Source organism: Barbus barbus (assembly GCF_936440315.1).
Source record: "Barbus barbus genome assembly, chromosome: 31".
In the NCBI taxonomy this organism is placed as follows: Eukaryota; Metazoa; Chordata; class Actinopteri; order Cypriniformes; family Cyprinidae; genus Barbus; species Barbus barbus.
This window is the reverse complement of record NC_136759.1, coordinates 20,611,499-20,624,661: the sequence shown is the minus strand read 5'-3', so window position 1 is coordinate 20,624,661 and position 13,163 is coordinate 20,611,499. Positions and strand designations below refer to the sequence as shown.

At 35.6% G+C, this 13,163-nt stretch overlaps 1 protein-coding gene across 1 annotated transcript; it reads right to left on the bottom strand.

The window, feature by feature from the left end:
- Nucleotides 1-5,774: 5,774 nt before the first annotated feature.
- On the bottom strand, nucleotides 5,775-12,165 carry LOC306851054 (FXYD domain-containing ion transport regulator 6-like; the record flags this gene model as incomplete). The annotated part of the gene is made up of 8 exons (XM_079387100.1): nucleotides 5,775-6,924; nucleotides 7,027-7,065; nucleotides 7,153-7,202; nucleotides 7,297-7,333; nucleotides 7,729-7,803; nucleotides 9,844-9,879; nucleotides 9,978-10,001; nucleotides 12,117-12,165. 7 exons carry the CDS (start codon nucleotides 12,163-12,165, stop codon nucleotides 7,037-7,039), a joined length of 300 nt encoding a protein of 99 aa, XP_079243226.1. The 3' UTR covers nucleotides 5,775-6,924; nucleotides 7,027-7,036.
- Between the last annotated feature and the right edge of the window lie 998 nt (nucleotides 12,166-13,163).

The window sequence follows — 13,163 nt, the reverse complement described above, 5'->3', positions numbered from 1 at the left end:
TGCAAATGAAGTGGTAGGTTTTCACTTCATTTTATTTGAATAGCGCTTTCAGAATATATTGCTTGAAAGATGTTGGAAGTAATGCCTTAATTGCAGAGTAAGAAAGCCAAAGGCAACTGTTGCAAGAAAAACCTGCCTAAGATATTAAGGGGAACGAGGCGAGGAACATATTATTGAAAAACTTAATTTTAATAAAAATGAAAACCAAATGAGAAAAAACAAATTCTCTATTGTAGCATTCAGAAGTGCAATGAAATGTAACTAATGACTATTCAAATAAAGTTATATGGTTAGTTTTGGGGTGTTTTTAAAATGTATTTTGTATAAAAAATTCATTACAAATGCACTAGCACACCTTTATAATTTATTTATGCTATTTTTGTTATTTTATTTTAAAATTTTAAAACATTTTAATTAAAAAAAATAATTATGAAAAGTATTTGTAAAAGAAAAAAAAAAAAAAAAAAATATATATATATATATATATATATATATATACACACCACACACACAGAATATTTTTTTTATTTTTTTTATTTTTTTTCAGTGTAATTAGCCTAGCATGATGAAGTCACCCCCCCCCCCCCCCACACACCCCAAAATAAAAAAATCCTAAAATGTTTAAAATGTAATTTCCAAGGTAGAATGACAGTAAACATATTACATAAGTTGTAGAATACACAGTACATAATTGCAGAAACACCCATATTCATAAAATCAGCCATCATAAAATTTTCATGCACCATTGGTGCAATAACATATCATAAACCCATAATGCTGTGATTGTTTTTAGGTGTTTTATTCTATATTTATATCACAGCACAGTCCCTCTGTCTGAGACAGTCTCCCAGTGGAGGACTGACTTTTATGGACACATTCTCTCTCCAGCTCTCATTAACAGTGTGAAGGAGAGAGCAGAATACAAGTACAACTGTGCAAGCAAACTCTTAAAATGAGACTCACCTGCTCCGGAAGACATGGCTGCTCTCTGGGACACGGTGCGGAATGGCAAAAACTGGTAATGTAAATCATAATAACGCATTATAATCCAACAGTCCTTACTTGTTGCTTAAAGTAACTGCATTGAGTTCAGTGTATTTGAGTTTAATTCACTGTAGTGAATATGTGACCCTGGACCACAAAACCAGTCATAAGTAGCACAGGTATATTTGTAGCAATAGCCAACAATACATTGCATGGGTCAAAATTATCGATTTTTCTTTTATGCCAAAAATTATTAGGATGTGAAGTAAAGATCATGTTCCATGAAGATATTTTGTAAATGTCCTACCGCAAATAACTCAAAACTTAATTTTTTGATTGGTAATGCGCATTGCTAAGAACTTAATTTAGACAACTAGGCAATTTTCTCAATATTTATATTTTGTGCACCCTCGGTTTACAGATTTTCAAATAGCTGTATCTCATCCAAATATTGTCCTATCCTAACAAAGCATACGTCAATGGAGAGCTTATTTATTCAGATTTCAGATGATATATCTCGAATTTCAAATATATTTAAACCTTATGACTGCTTTTGTGGTCCAGGGTCACATATATTAATGTTGTAATTAATGTGTATATCTGTACATGTTAATTTGTTGCTGCTGAAAAGCAATAATCCCCTTTTCTCGTAATTTCGTAAACGTTCACCAAAATTCCACATTGCTTTTTATGCACTGTCCTCGCTGACTTCCAGCCTGCCATTGACTGGGATGTACTTCATTGTTTACTACTGCCTACTGCTGGCGGAAGTCATGTATGGAAGGCTGTTGGGGCCAAAAATCTTTAAATGGGACGCGTGAAATTTGTCTCGTGATTTTATTTTATTTTATATGTGTAGACAATTACATTCTGGCTGTGTTTAGGTGTTAGTTTTAGCCACATTTCTTATATGTGTATAGACGCACAGATTTATCACGTTAAGATGACGAATTTGAACGTGCCTCTCAGTGCACATTCTGGCAGTATTTGAACGTGTAATACTTTTAAAATCAGTTTTATATAATTTATATTCAGTTAGTCCATGTTTGACCCAAAGTTTGGTTGAAACAACTCAGAATTTTGTAAGAAAGTATGTTAAACAACTAAAAAGGAAAAGACAAATCATGATATAAAACTGATATCACCCACATTGTACAAATGCATTATCCCTCATGAACAAATCTGATGTTTGCATACAAGCATACCAGTATATCATTACGACATCTGATGTTTGTATACGTATATACCAACATACCATTGTATCACATAATGCAGAAAAACAGTCAAATTTCACGCTTTCCGTTTAATGACTTTTGGCCCCATCTGCCTTCCATACACTTGCAATGATTTTAACCCTCATAATGCTTTCAAAATCTGTATGTAATTTATATTATTACTATTTGCATTTAGTCTGTATACTATATAATGCATTACATCAGAAACACAAATTATTCTAATTATTTTTTTAAAGAACCCTGAAACCAATGCACTGAACAGAAAGAGTCATACAGCTCAACTCAAGAACAGCCAAACTGCCAAAATGGTTTTTAAGAAAGGTTTATTTCCAGACCCTCGACATTTCTCTCATTTCAATTCCTCCAGGCTTTCTTAAGCATAGTGCTTATATTGATTCCCTTCCCAATCCATATCTCACGAGTAATGATTAACTCATGCTTCTTTGAAGAGAATGTGACTCATAAAGCCTCAGTCAGGGCAGTTTGCTTTTCAATTCTACATGCAGATCTTGTCAGACAAACAAACACTTCAGGTTCATGATATTAACTTTTTTCTGTAATGCTTTGCTGTAGGGCACAGTGGTTTTGGCTTATTGTTCATTCCTTGCTCAAACAAGCAACCTCTCTTGATCTAAACTTTAACCACTGCACCACACCACCCACAATTGCACATACTTACTAACTAGTAACAAAAACTTTGTAACATGAACACTATACTCAAAATATCAACTTGCAATGAAGTATCTCTGTTATACGACATAAAAGCTAAATTATTAATTGCAATTAATGCATGCAGTGAATCTTTACATGCTTAAGGTCACACTTATTAAGTTACCATACCAAATTTACCCCAAAATGAATGTTATTTAGTTATTTTTATGGTATTTTTGTATTGCATGGATCACACTGACCCCAACATTAATAACTGCAATGAATGCATCTTCCTACAATTTGTTTATTTGAATATATATGCATATAAAATATTGATGTATATACGTTTATCACAGCAAGTGGCTGTATCAAGTTGACCCAAAATTATTTATTTTAATAATTCCAATTAATTGTCATATGCTAAGATAATGCTAACTGCTACCACGTGTCCATTAGAATTTTTTTTTATGTATTTTTAAAAATATTATAGGCTTAAATTGACCCCAAAATGCTAACTTGCTATCCTTTTGGATTTGTTTAATTGTATTTGCTTAAATACTATTTAAAGTGACTCAAAAAATGAATGAATCAAATGTATTTAATTAGGTTTAATTTATTAAATTAATTATACTGTCCTCAAAATTACATATATTTGCTTATCCATTTGGATTTGTTTTATTGTATTTTTCAGCATGTATATTTTGACCCCAAATTTAGTTATCATGCTAGATGTCAAGCAGACAGAAAAAATGAACAAAATAAAAATAATAAAAAGCAGAGAGTTGAAGATTCATAAATATATATATATTGACTAAGCTTAGTCAGTAAAACATTAAAAAAATAATTTAAGTTTGAAACGACATAGAGGTCTCTGGGACCTCTACAAAATGAATTTTGACAGAACATGAGTATGAACATGCAACCTAACATGCCCCAAATGTCCCAAACCTCAGTTGTCATGTCATGAACATAAACCAATAAAAACACATTGTCCTTGTCAAACCTGCCCGTTTTAGAAATTCTGGTGGTTAACATTCTGCAGAAAACCATAACACAGTTACCATCTCAGCTCACCTGTACTGTGGAAAGCTCCTCTTCCTCCTGAGGTCTTGACTACTGTGAGAGTGTGTCTTTAGTCCAGGTGTATTTCATCCCTCTACCCCTCCCTGCCTCCCAGAGTATTCGTAAATCTGACCGCCCAGCCATTCTTTGAAACACATTTATTAGCCCATAAACACTGGCCTTCAAACTATGATAAAATACCGCTGAGCCCAACCTTTGGAGTCATTGCCCAAGTGAAGTCCAATTACATCACAGTATAAAACTTTGGGAGTGATCGTGGCCATATTCTGTCTCGACTTTGAAGTAGGCTATAAGCAACGGACCTCAGAGAGCTTTTAGACGCCGGTGATTGACTTCAGATCCTCATTTTTGGTCGAAAAGACACTACAATGGTATCAAATCGATCGTTCTGATGGATAACCGAGTCCAAACGGTCTTAAATAAAATTTTACCTGACATACTGAAGAGAGATGTCTTTTTCTGGCAGGTGATGTATGACCTTTTTAAAAGAACCAGAAGAAGAGAGATTGACTGAGGCTTGGCATCTCTGTTCAGATGCTTCAAAAAACAAAAACAAATCCACACACCGATGCCTGTGTCAGACAAAGACTTGATTTATTTCGAAGCACAAAGAGCGGCCATACACAGCAGCTGCACAGATATGAGACGAATATGTATTCAATTCCTCTCTAATAGCGAAGCATCTGTAGCGTTAGATTGTGTTCTTGAATACATGTGATTAATATTCTGTGAAACACATTTATAGAGCTCTCATAGGTTTATCACAGCAAGTGATGTGTGGAACAACACACACACTCACATACGTATGCAGACACACACAAATGCAAAGGTTGGTCTCTTTTGAGGCCGACATTTTGGTCCTATTGAACAGTTTATAAATACGATGATATTAAAGAGTTAGTTTGCCCAAAAATCAATGTTCTGTCATTGTTTACTCAACCTCGTGTGATTTGAAAGTTCACCATAGCTCTGGAGTGTCAAATCAAAATTTAAGTCGCTTGCTGAAAACCTTCCCATCATTCACGCTGTCTAACGTTAAAAAATGCCGCAGAGTTGATCACGCAAAATGCGCACACTAACGTAGAAGAACGTCGAAAGAGATTTGAGAGCTACACTGGAGATATTCAGCAAATAATGATTTAAATTTCAGTCTGTTCCTTGCGTATATATCATCATGTAAGATACTTTTATGATAGTTTTATGGTGCTTTTTGTTGGCACAAAAGTCCCACCCTTACGAAAATTAACCACGGTTTGACTACAAATAGAACAAAAAACACTTTTACTACAATAAAACCATGGTTAATTTTCTTAAGGGCAGTTAACATTTAAGGTCAAAGTATACTTTGATTTACATGTTTTTCTAGCTGCATATTTTGCACTATTTAGTTTGCCCACTAGGTGGCAACACTGCCCTGGCTTATTGTTTCACAGTCAAATAAGAAACTACCTTTTATTTGATTTATTTTATTTTATTTATTTGTTTGTTGTTGTTGCTCTAGCACAAACACTAAACAAGAAAAAAAACTTCCCTTGTGCGCATGTGTTTGCTACCTGCGTTCACACACAAATAAAGTTTGGCTGCACATGCGCTAGTATACTTTATGCTTTACCTTACTGTATGGAAAACTACGGAAGCGTATTGCATTCACTTGAGGAAAAAAAATCTACTCTGTTTTTCTGAATTAACGAGTTAATTATCTCAGAATTACGAGATAATTTTTCATGAAAAAACGTGTTTGCTCTGTTTTTCTGAATTAACGAGTTAATTATCTCGTAATTTTTCCTCAAGTGAATGCAATACGCTTCCGTAGAAAACAACTGCTTGGAAATTCAACAAAATATCTCCTTTTGTGCTCCACATAACAACGACAATCATCTTGTTTGTTAAGTTTTAACGACACGAGGGTGAGTAGACGATAATAAAATATTTACATTTCTGGGTGAACTATTCCTCTAAGAAAGTGAATGCGTAGGCTACAGAAGACGTGTGATAGTAAAGGTAAAGGACACAGGTTTGTGGCACTATGGTGAAGTGAACTGCTTCTGCGGTCTCGTTCTCAGGCCGCAGACGTTTAGACTGTGGGTCCGAATGGGGGCTTTGAGCCCGGCAGTGTTGCAGCTGATCAGAGGACAGTGGTATAGCGCCCCCTGTGGTACAGTGGTGGTACTGTGTTGTTTTTGTGCTTGGTCTGGGTACAATGATAGAAAGATTGTCGGGAGGAGGAGCCCTGAATGTGGGCGTACATGCACACACACACACACACACATTCATACAAGCTCGACATGATCTATTCATACGCACGCACACATGCATACACGGTATATTCAAATATATATTCTGCATCACATATGAATTAATACTCACTTATATTAAATATGTGCATATAATCTATACAATCTACAAGAGAAAAAATAGCAGGTGCGACACAAATGACAATAACAAGTGGTCTCACCAACAATAACAGTAACAGTTATTCACGTTGGACATTAAAACAAAATAGTTTTAAAGAGATAGTTCATCCAACAAATAAATCTATGGTGTTTTTTATCTTTTGCAATTATATAATAAGGTCTACATAAAGAATATTTAATATTATCTCTTTTTTTCAACATAAAAATATTAACTGTATACAGATTTGGAACAAAATGAGAATATTAATTTTTGGGTGAACTGTTCCTTTAAACCGCACACACAAGTTTGGTTGGCGAGGAGCCACAAATGTTACGAATGATCTGCAGGAAGTGGCTAGTTTCGCTAAAACAACTCACTCAAGACGAAAAGACGGATACGGTTACTGTTCACGTGACAGGACTAGAGGTCTACGTACAAGACAAAAAAAGTCGCCTCCCCCCACAAATATCTGTCTACTCTCTATCCTCTCATAGCCATGGTCTGGAATCAGCTTCATCATCATCAGCATCCGCAGCATCAGTGAAGTCGTTCAGCCACAGCTATGTGTTCAACAGCACTGAGAAGAATTAAAGTCAATATTACATAATACAGCAAGCATTCTGCATTTTTGGTCATTTCTGATTCCATAATCACACTTTCATAATGAAAGTCGCTGTACCTGGACTGTTTCAGTTCTCTGCTTTAGGAGCCTCCTTGGCTTTAGGAGGAAGAATAATAAAAGAACAGCAGTTAAAAATGTTCTTGATGACCAATGTGTATTACATGAGATAGTACTGAATCTCACCCTTGGAGGCCGTGAGGTTCTCTGCTTGAGCTTCTTCATCTCCTGGAGCCCTGAGAAAATACATAGTACAAAGAAAATGATAATTGATGGTTATAAACCCATGCGATACATGCCAGAGAATCAGAGTGGCTGTTTAGGACTAACCTGGGCTTCTGGTTGATACGGCAGTGGCATCTGCGGCCTGCGGGGTGCACACAAGCAAAACGATTTACATCAAACGGATGAATGTCGAACCATACAAATGAACTATCGGGTTTTATTTTGTGATAATGACTGGGATAATAAGGGATATTAATCCTTTACATATGTTATTCTTGTAATCCGAATGAACTGTTGATAGCAAGCATGTCTTCATTTATATCTCTCTCACTGAGTGTGACATATATTCATGCATCTGTATTTCATAATAAAACTTAATCTCATGCTCAGTTGAATAAAAGCACTGCTGTTTATTTATCTATTGTGAGGCAGCTCAGTTTAGCTATTGTGCTCTGATCTCTTTTGTTTTGCACTAATTTCTGCACGATTTAGCTTCTGAATGAAGATGAAAATAATAAATAAAAATATGTTTCTTACTGAGAATAAGGAGCACTCCGAGAGCAAACAGCACCACAGCAAATGCCAAACCCCCGATCCTCAAACTCTCATAGTCTGGTTGAGAAATAAAGGATTTTAATTTTTGAAGTTTTCTTTGAAGAAAGACTCAAGCTTATGTGGAACACACACACACGTTGGTTTTTGTGGTTTATGGGGACTCTCCATAGGTGTAATGGTTTTTATACTGAAACTGTGTGTGCTATTGCCCTACACCAACCCTACACCTAAACTTAGCCCTCGCAGGAGACTTTGTGCATTTTTAGATTTTCAAAAAAACACCATTTAGTATGTTTTTTAAGCCTTTTGAATTACGGGGACATAGGCAGTGTCCTCATAAACCACCTTCATATTGTAATACCTCTGTCATACCCATGTCATTATACAAATTTGTGTCCTCATAAACCACATAAACATGCGCACACAGACACACACACACACACACTCACACACACAATCAATTTCAATTTGCAAACCAATATACTTGTATAATACAACATTCTCAGATGAAACGGAATATTCAAAGATAAAATTAAATAAATATAAATAAATATGTAGGATGGGACTTTAAATGGTATTTTATCAGGGATAATTATTTACTGCATTTTACTTAAAAGTTATGAAGAAATGTATTTTTCTTTGAAAAAAAAAAAATGGAATATTCTATGTTGACAGAAATGGCAAGTAACACATTGAATTAAACATTCAATTTTGCTGAAGACTGAAATAGTATCTTCTTATAAAATTATACTCCAATAATTTTTATTTTATTTAAAACAAAAATAAAATTAATTATTATTATTGTTATTTTTTTTTTTTTTTACAGTCTAGATATTTGTCACCATATATTTGCAATTTTAGTTTGGGATCTGGCTGAGGATTCTAAAAGCCACTAGATTTGCCATATACTTTGAATCACTGTCTGTCTTAAATTCATTTTTTTATTGCTATTATTATTTTTGCCTTAGACACAGATCTCTGGCTGAATTAAATAAGTCATTCTCATGCATTTACACATATGCAGCCTTTTGGTTACTAGCCCTGACCTTTCAATGCCACAGAACGCCCAAGGGCAGTGTTGGTTATTACTTATTCGGCAGATACTTAAATTCAATATCCAAAGCATTTTCCCAAAGAAAACCCCTGGAGCAATTTGGGGTTAAGGTACCTTGCTCAATTGTAACTTTAACCACTCAGTTCCCACCATCCATGGGTGTTAAGCTGAATTTTGTTTCTGACAAACATAGCACTAGCTTGCAGGCCCAAGAGATAAGCTTAAAATAATCTGTCTGCAGATTGCAGGTTTTTGCTTCTAGCAAACTCGAGACATGATGTTGTAATTGTGGCCTCACTTAGAAGTGGCTTGCCTCTAGCCACTCTCCAAAAGAGGCCAAATCTGTGTAGTGCTGAAGTGGTTGTTAGTGTCTGGGCAGCCAAAGACCTCGCTCTGTCAGTTAGAAACTGGCCTTTTGCTTTCTTCCCTGACAACTGCCCATCTGGTTTGGTGTACAGTATCTGCAATTGTAGTGGTCTTTTCTAATCTTTCTCTTCTTTATAGTGTCATCTCGAAGTTCCTATGGAGTGTGATGTGATGACAGCATGTCTGATGTGAATTTTTACATGTGAGGCTTTATTTACACCTGGATTGATCCTTGTTTAACCACATATTTGACAGGTCCTTCACAGCTGCCCGAGACGCATCAAGACATATTAGTGTTTATACTACACATGTGATGTGGTTGCATGCTGCAAATGTGGTTTGAGAGGATACAAAACGTTTTGGAGCACATTTTGACCTGTATTAAATAGTGTCTGGAGATTATCAAAATACTGTATAAAATTGAAAAAGAATAATAATAATCTAATTTAGATCTCATTTTGATATGCTGCATTAGGGTGTAATTGCATTCAGAAGGCACAGATGGATATGCCTGTATGAAGTGTGACTATACAGGTAAAGCAAGCCAAGATACCAATTATATTCCACTGTCTTTGGGTACCTGCTGTTTGAGAAGTATGTTCCTTATAAAGTGACATAATCCTTGTTATGTAAGTAAATATTGGCCTGTGTAAACTTTTGTAAGTATTGAGTCTTACCGTATACAAATGGTTCCAATCCCTTCTCTTTTCCATCTGATGAAAAACAATAAGAAATTACACATGAAGCCATTTGTTACTATACATATAGATGATAAAGTAATGTGTAGTAATGTGGTAAAAGCATAACTTGCCTTGGACAGCAGATTCAGACAAAGCTAAGACAGAAGATCAATACAGAAGCAAAAACCATTATGAGAAAAGAGAAAAACAGAGAGGAATCATTAAGATTATGGATCTTTATATTCACAAAAACATCCAATAACAGAAACAAGAGTGTTGCATTATTTTATTTGTTTGTGGTGTGTGTTTTTGCTTGTTGAGAAAGATCACAGAGCCCTAAGCTAGATGCAGTATTGGCAGGAATATGACATTGCCTAATGAATGTGTCATCTGATTCAGACATAATAACAGGGGTTTTTGACAGGGTCAATACAATTTGTTGTATATCAAACTCTAAGAATTCCTTAGACTAAATTGATGCCTGTGAGACAGGAGGGAAAACTGATTAACATCTTACTGATTTGTCTTCACTGTAGTACTAAAATGAGTATAAAAATTATTTTCAAGCAGTCTAGGATGGGATTTGTGCTTTTAAAACTGTCTTAACTTACGCCATATGTTGTTACAATAGAGTTGATTGTATAGACTAGAATCACCATCACACTGGAATGAGCACTTAAGGAGTTAACAGTCTTAAATACAAGCCTGGCAGTTTATTAAATGAAATCATCTATTAACAAATCTCTTAATATGACATTCGGCAGTGGATAATTTGACAGGTGAAGGTATTTATAGCTTTATTGCTCTGTTGATCTTTTGACTTTGAGAAATTAAATTACATATTTCCTTTTTTTACTCATCCTCACACAAGAGGTGACAGGGAGAGAGCAAGGTCAGAGGAACTGTGTGGAACACAAAAACAGGCAATGACAGGAAGTGGACACAGAAAGACTATACAGTAGAATGAACAAAGCATAACAGACGCTTGAAGCAAGTGGAAACAACATGACAAAAAAGGTTGATAGAAAATAACATACATATATCATAAGGAAGGAAGGAAGAAATAATGAGGGGATGAAACTGACAGTGAAGGATGGGTGGACAGATGGATGGATGGAAGGAAGGAAGGGAAGAAAATGACAGTGAAGGTAGGATGGGTGAATGGAAGGAAGAATGAAGGGAAGAAAGGGACAGTGAAGAGTGGATGGGAAAGAAAGAAAGAAAGAAAGAAAGAAAGAAAGAAAGAAAGAAAGAAAGAAAGAAAGAAAGAAAGAAAGAAATGACAGTGATGATGGATGGAAGGAAGAAAGGAAGAAAGAAAGAGACAGTGATGATGGATGGATGGATGGGTGGAAGGAAGGAATGAAGGAAGGGAGGGAAGAAAAGGACAGTGAAGGATGGACGGGTGGAAGGAAGAATGAAGCGATGAAAAGGGCAGTGAAGGAAGGAAGGATGGATGGATAGAAGGAAGGAAGGAAATAATGAAGGAAGGGAAGAAGAGGACAGTGAAGGAAGGATAGCTGGATGGATCGATGGATGGATGATGGATAGATGGAAGGAAGGAAGTGAAGAAAAGGACAGTGAAGGAAATAATTAAAGATGAAGGGAAGGGAATGGAAGGGAAGAATGAATGAAAGAAAAGGACAGTGAAGGAAGGAAGGAAGAAAGGAAACAACAATGACTGAATGAAGGGATGGGTGGGTGGATGGATGGAAGGAAGGGATGAAAAGGACAGTGAAGAATGGATGGATGGATGGATAGATGAATGGAAGGAAAGAAAGAAAGTGTGAAAGTTTTTTTTTTTTTTTGTACCAGTTTATAGAGCTCTGTCTCTCTCTATGTGTGTGTGTGTGTGTGTGAGAGAGAGAGAGTATGAATCTGGTGCACATGTGCTAGCAGTTTCAAGTGGCCTAATTGTGGATAGGGTGGAGTGTCTCAGAGGACTGGGATGGATGGGAGTGTTATTTAAATGGATGCTCTCATTTCACAAATGAAGTTTGTTTGGCAAAAGCAGGACAGCAATTCACAGACACGTAAAAGCACATATACATCACAAACACAGAGCTTTAGATGAGTCTATTGAAGAACCATGGAGAGCACACACACAGAGACATACACATGATCCCAGATTAGAGAGGTCACTGATCAAATTCTCAGTTAAGAACTCTAGGATGGCACTAATGTGTCATGTCATGGCTTTTCCCCATGCTTTTCCAGTTCTTTCCAATCCCAGCGGACACAGGGAGCCTGGAGTGAAATGGAAAGCTTACCCGCCACATAGACTAGGAGGGAAAATAGGAAGACCAGAACAGTTTCCATGGCAACTGCAATGGGGAGAGAGAGAAAGAAAGCGAGAAAGAGATAGTAAATAGAGTGAGAATCGGTGTTAGTGGGTTACATGCTTACCACGTACAGAAAGACTAGAAAGTTCTCACTAGCTCACATTATTTATAATTACGATTATGCTCTGTCCTTGACTGGCATGTTATCACTGTACCTATGCAATACTGAAAGAACACGGTCAGAAAGCCCGACAAATTGAATTTAGTTTAGTTTAATTATTTCGGTTGAATTTAGACTCCATGTAGACTCATAAATCACAAATAAGACATCTCGTGTTTTTTTTTTTCAATATGTTCCCTCCTTTTTTTTCTGCCATTTTATGAAATGTCTGGGTTAAAGTTGTCATGCAACAGTCACCATTGGTTGGTATGTCCAAAATATTTATCACATTTTGTGTAATTATTTCACAATATAAACACAGACACTGTCATTCAAAAGTTTGGGATCTGTATGTATGTATGCATTTATTTATTGATTTATTGGTTGATTGATTTTATGACACTTATGCTCACCAAATTTGCATCAATCAACAATACAGTAAAACAGTAATATTGTGTAATATTATAACAATAAAAAACTGGTTTCATATATTTTAATTATATAAGTTATTCATTATATCATTTAAATAATTTATTATTTAATATACTTTAATTTGTCATTTATTTCTGTCATGCAAAGCAAAATTTTTAGCAGCCATTATTTCAGTCTTCAGTGTAATATGAAATCTTTTTAATATGCTCATTTGCTGCTCAAGAAACATTTCTTATTATTATACATGTTAAATACAGTTCTGTCATGACAACTCTCAGAGGAATTGGCATGGTAATGTACATACCAATATTAATGTATTTGGTCTTGGTGGAATAGATCTGCTACGCTGCTGATGCTGTGGCAGAGCAAGTACCAAGACTTGCTACTGCCAATACATCCACAACGTGCTTCTGTGAGCATGTAGGAAATGCTGCTGCTGCAAA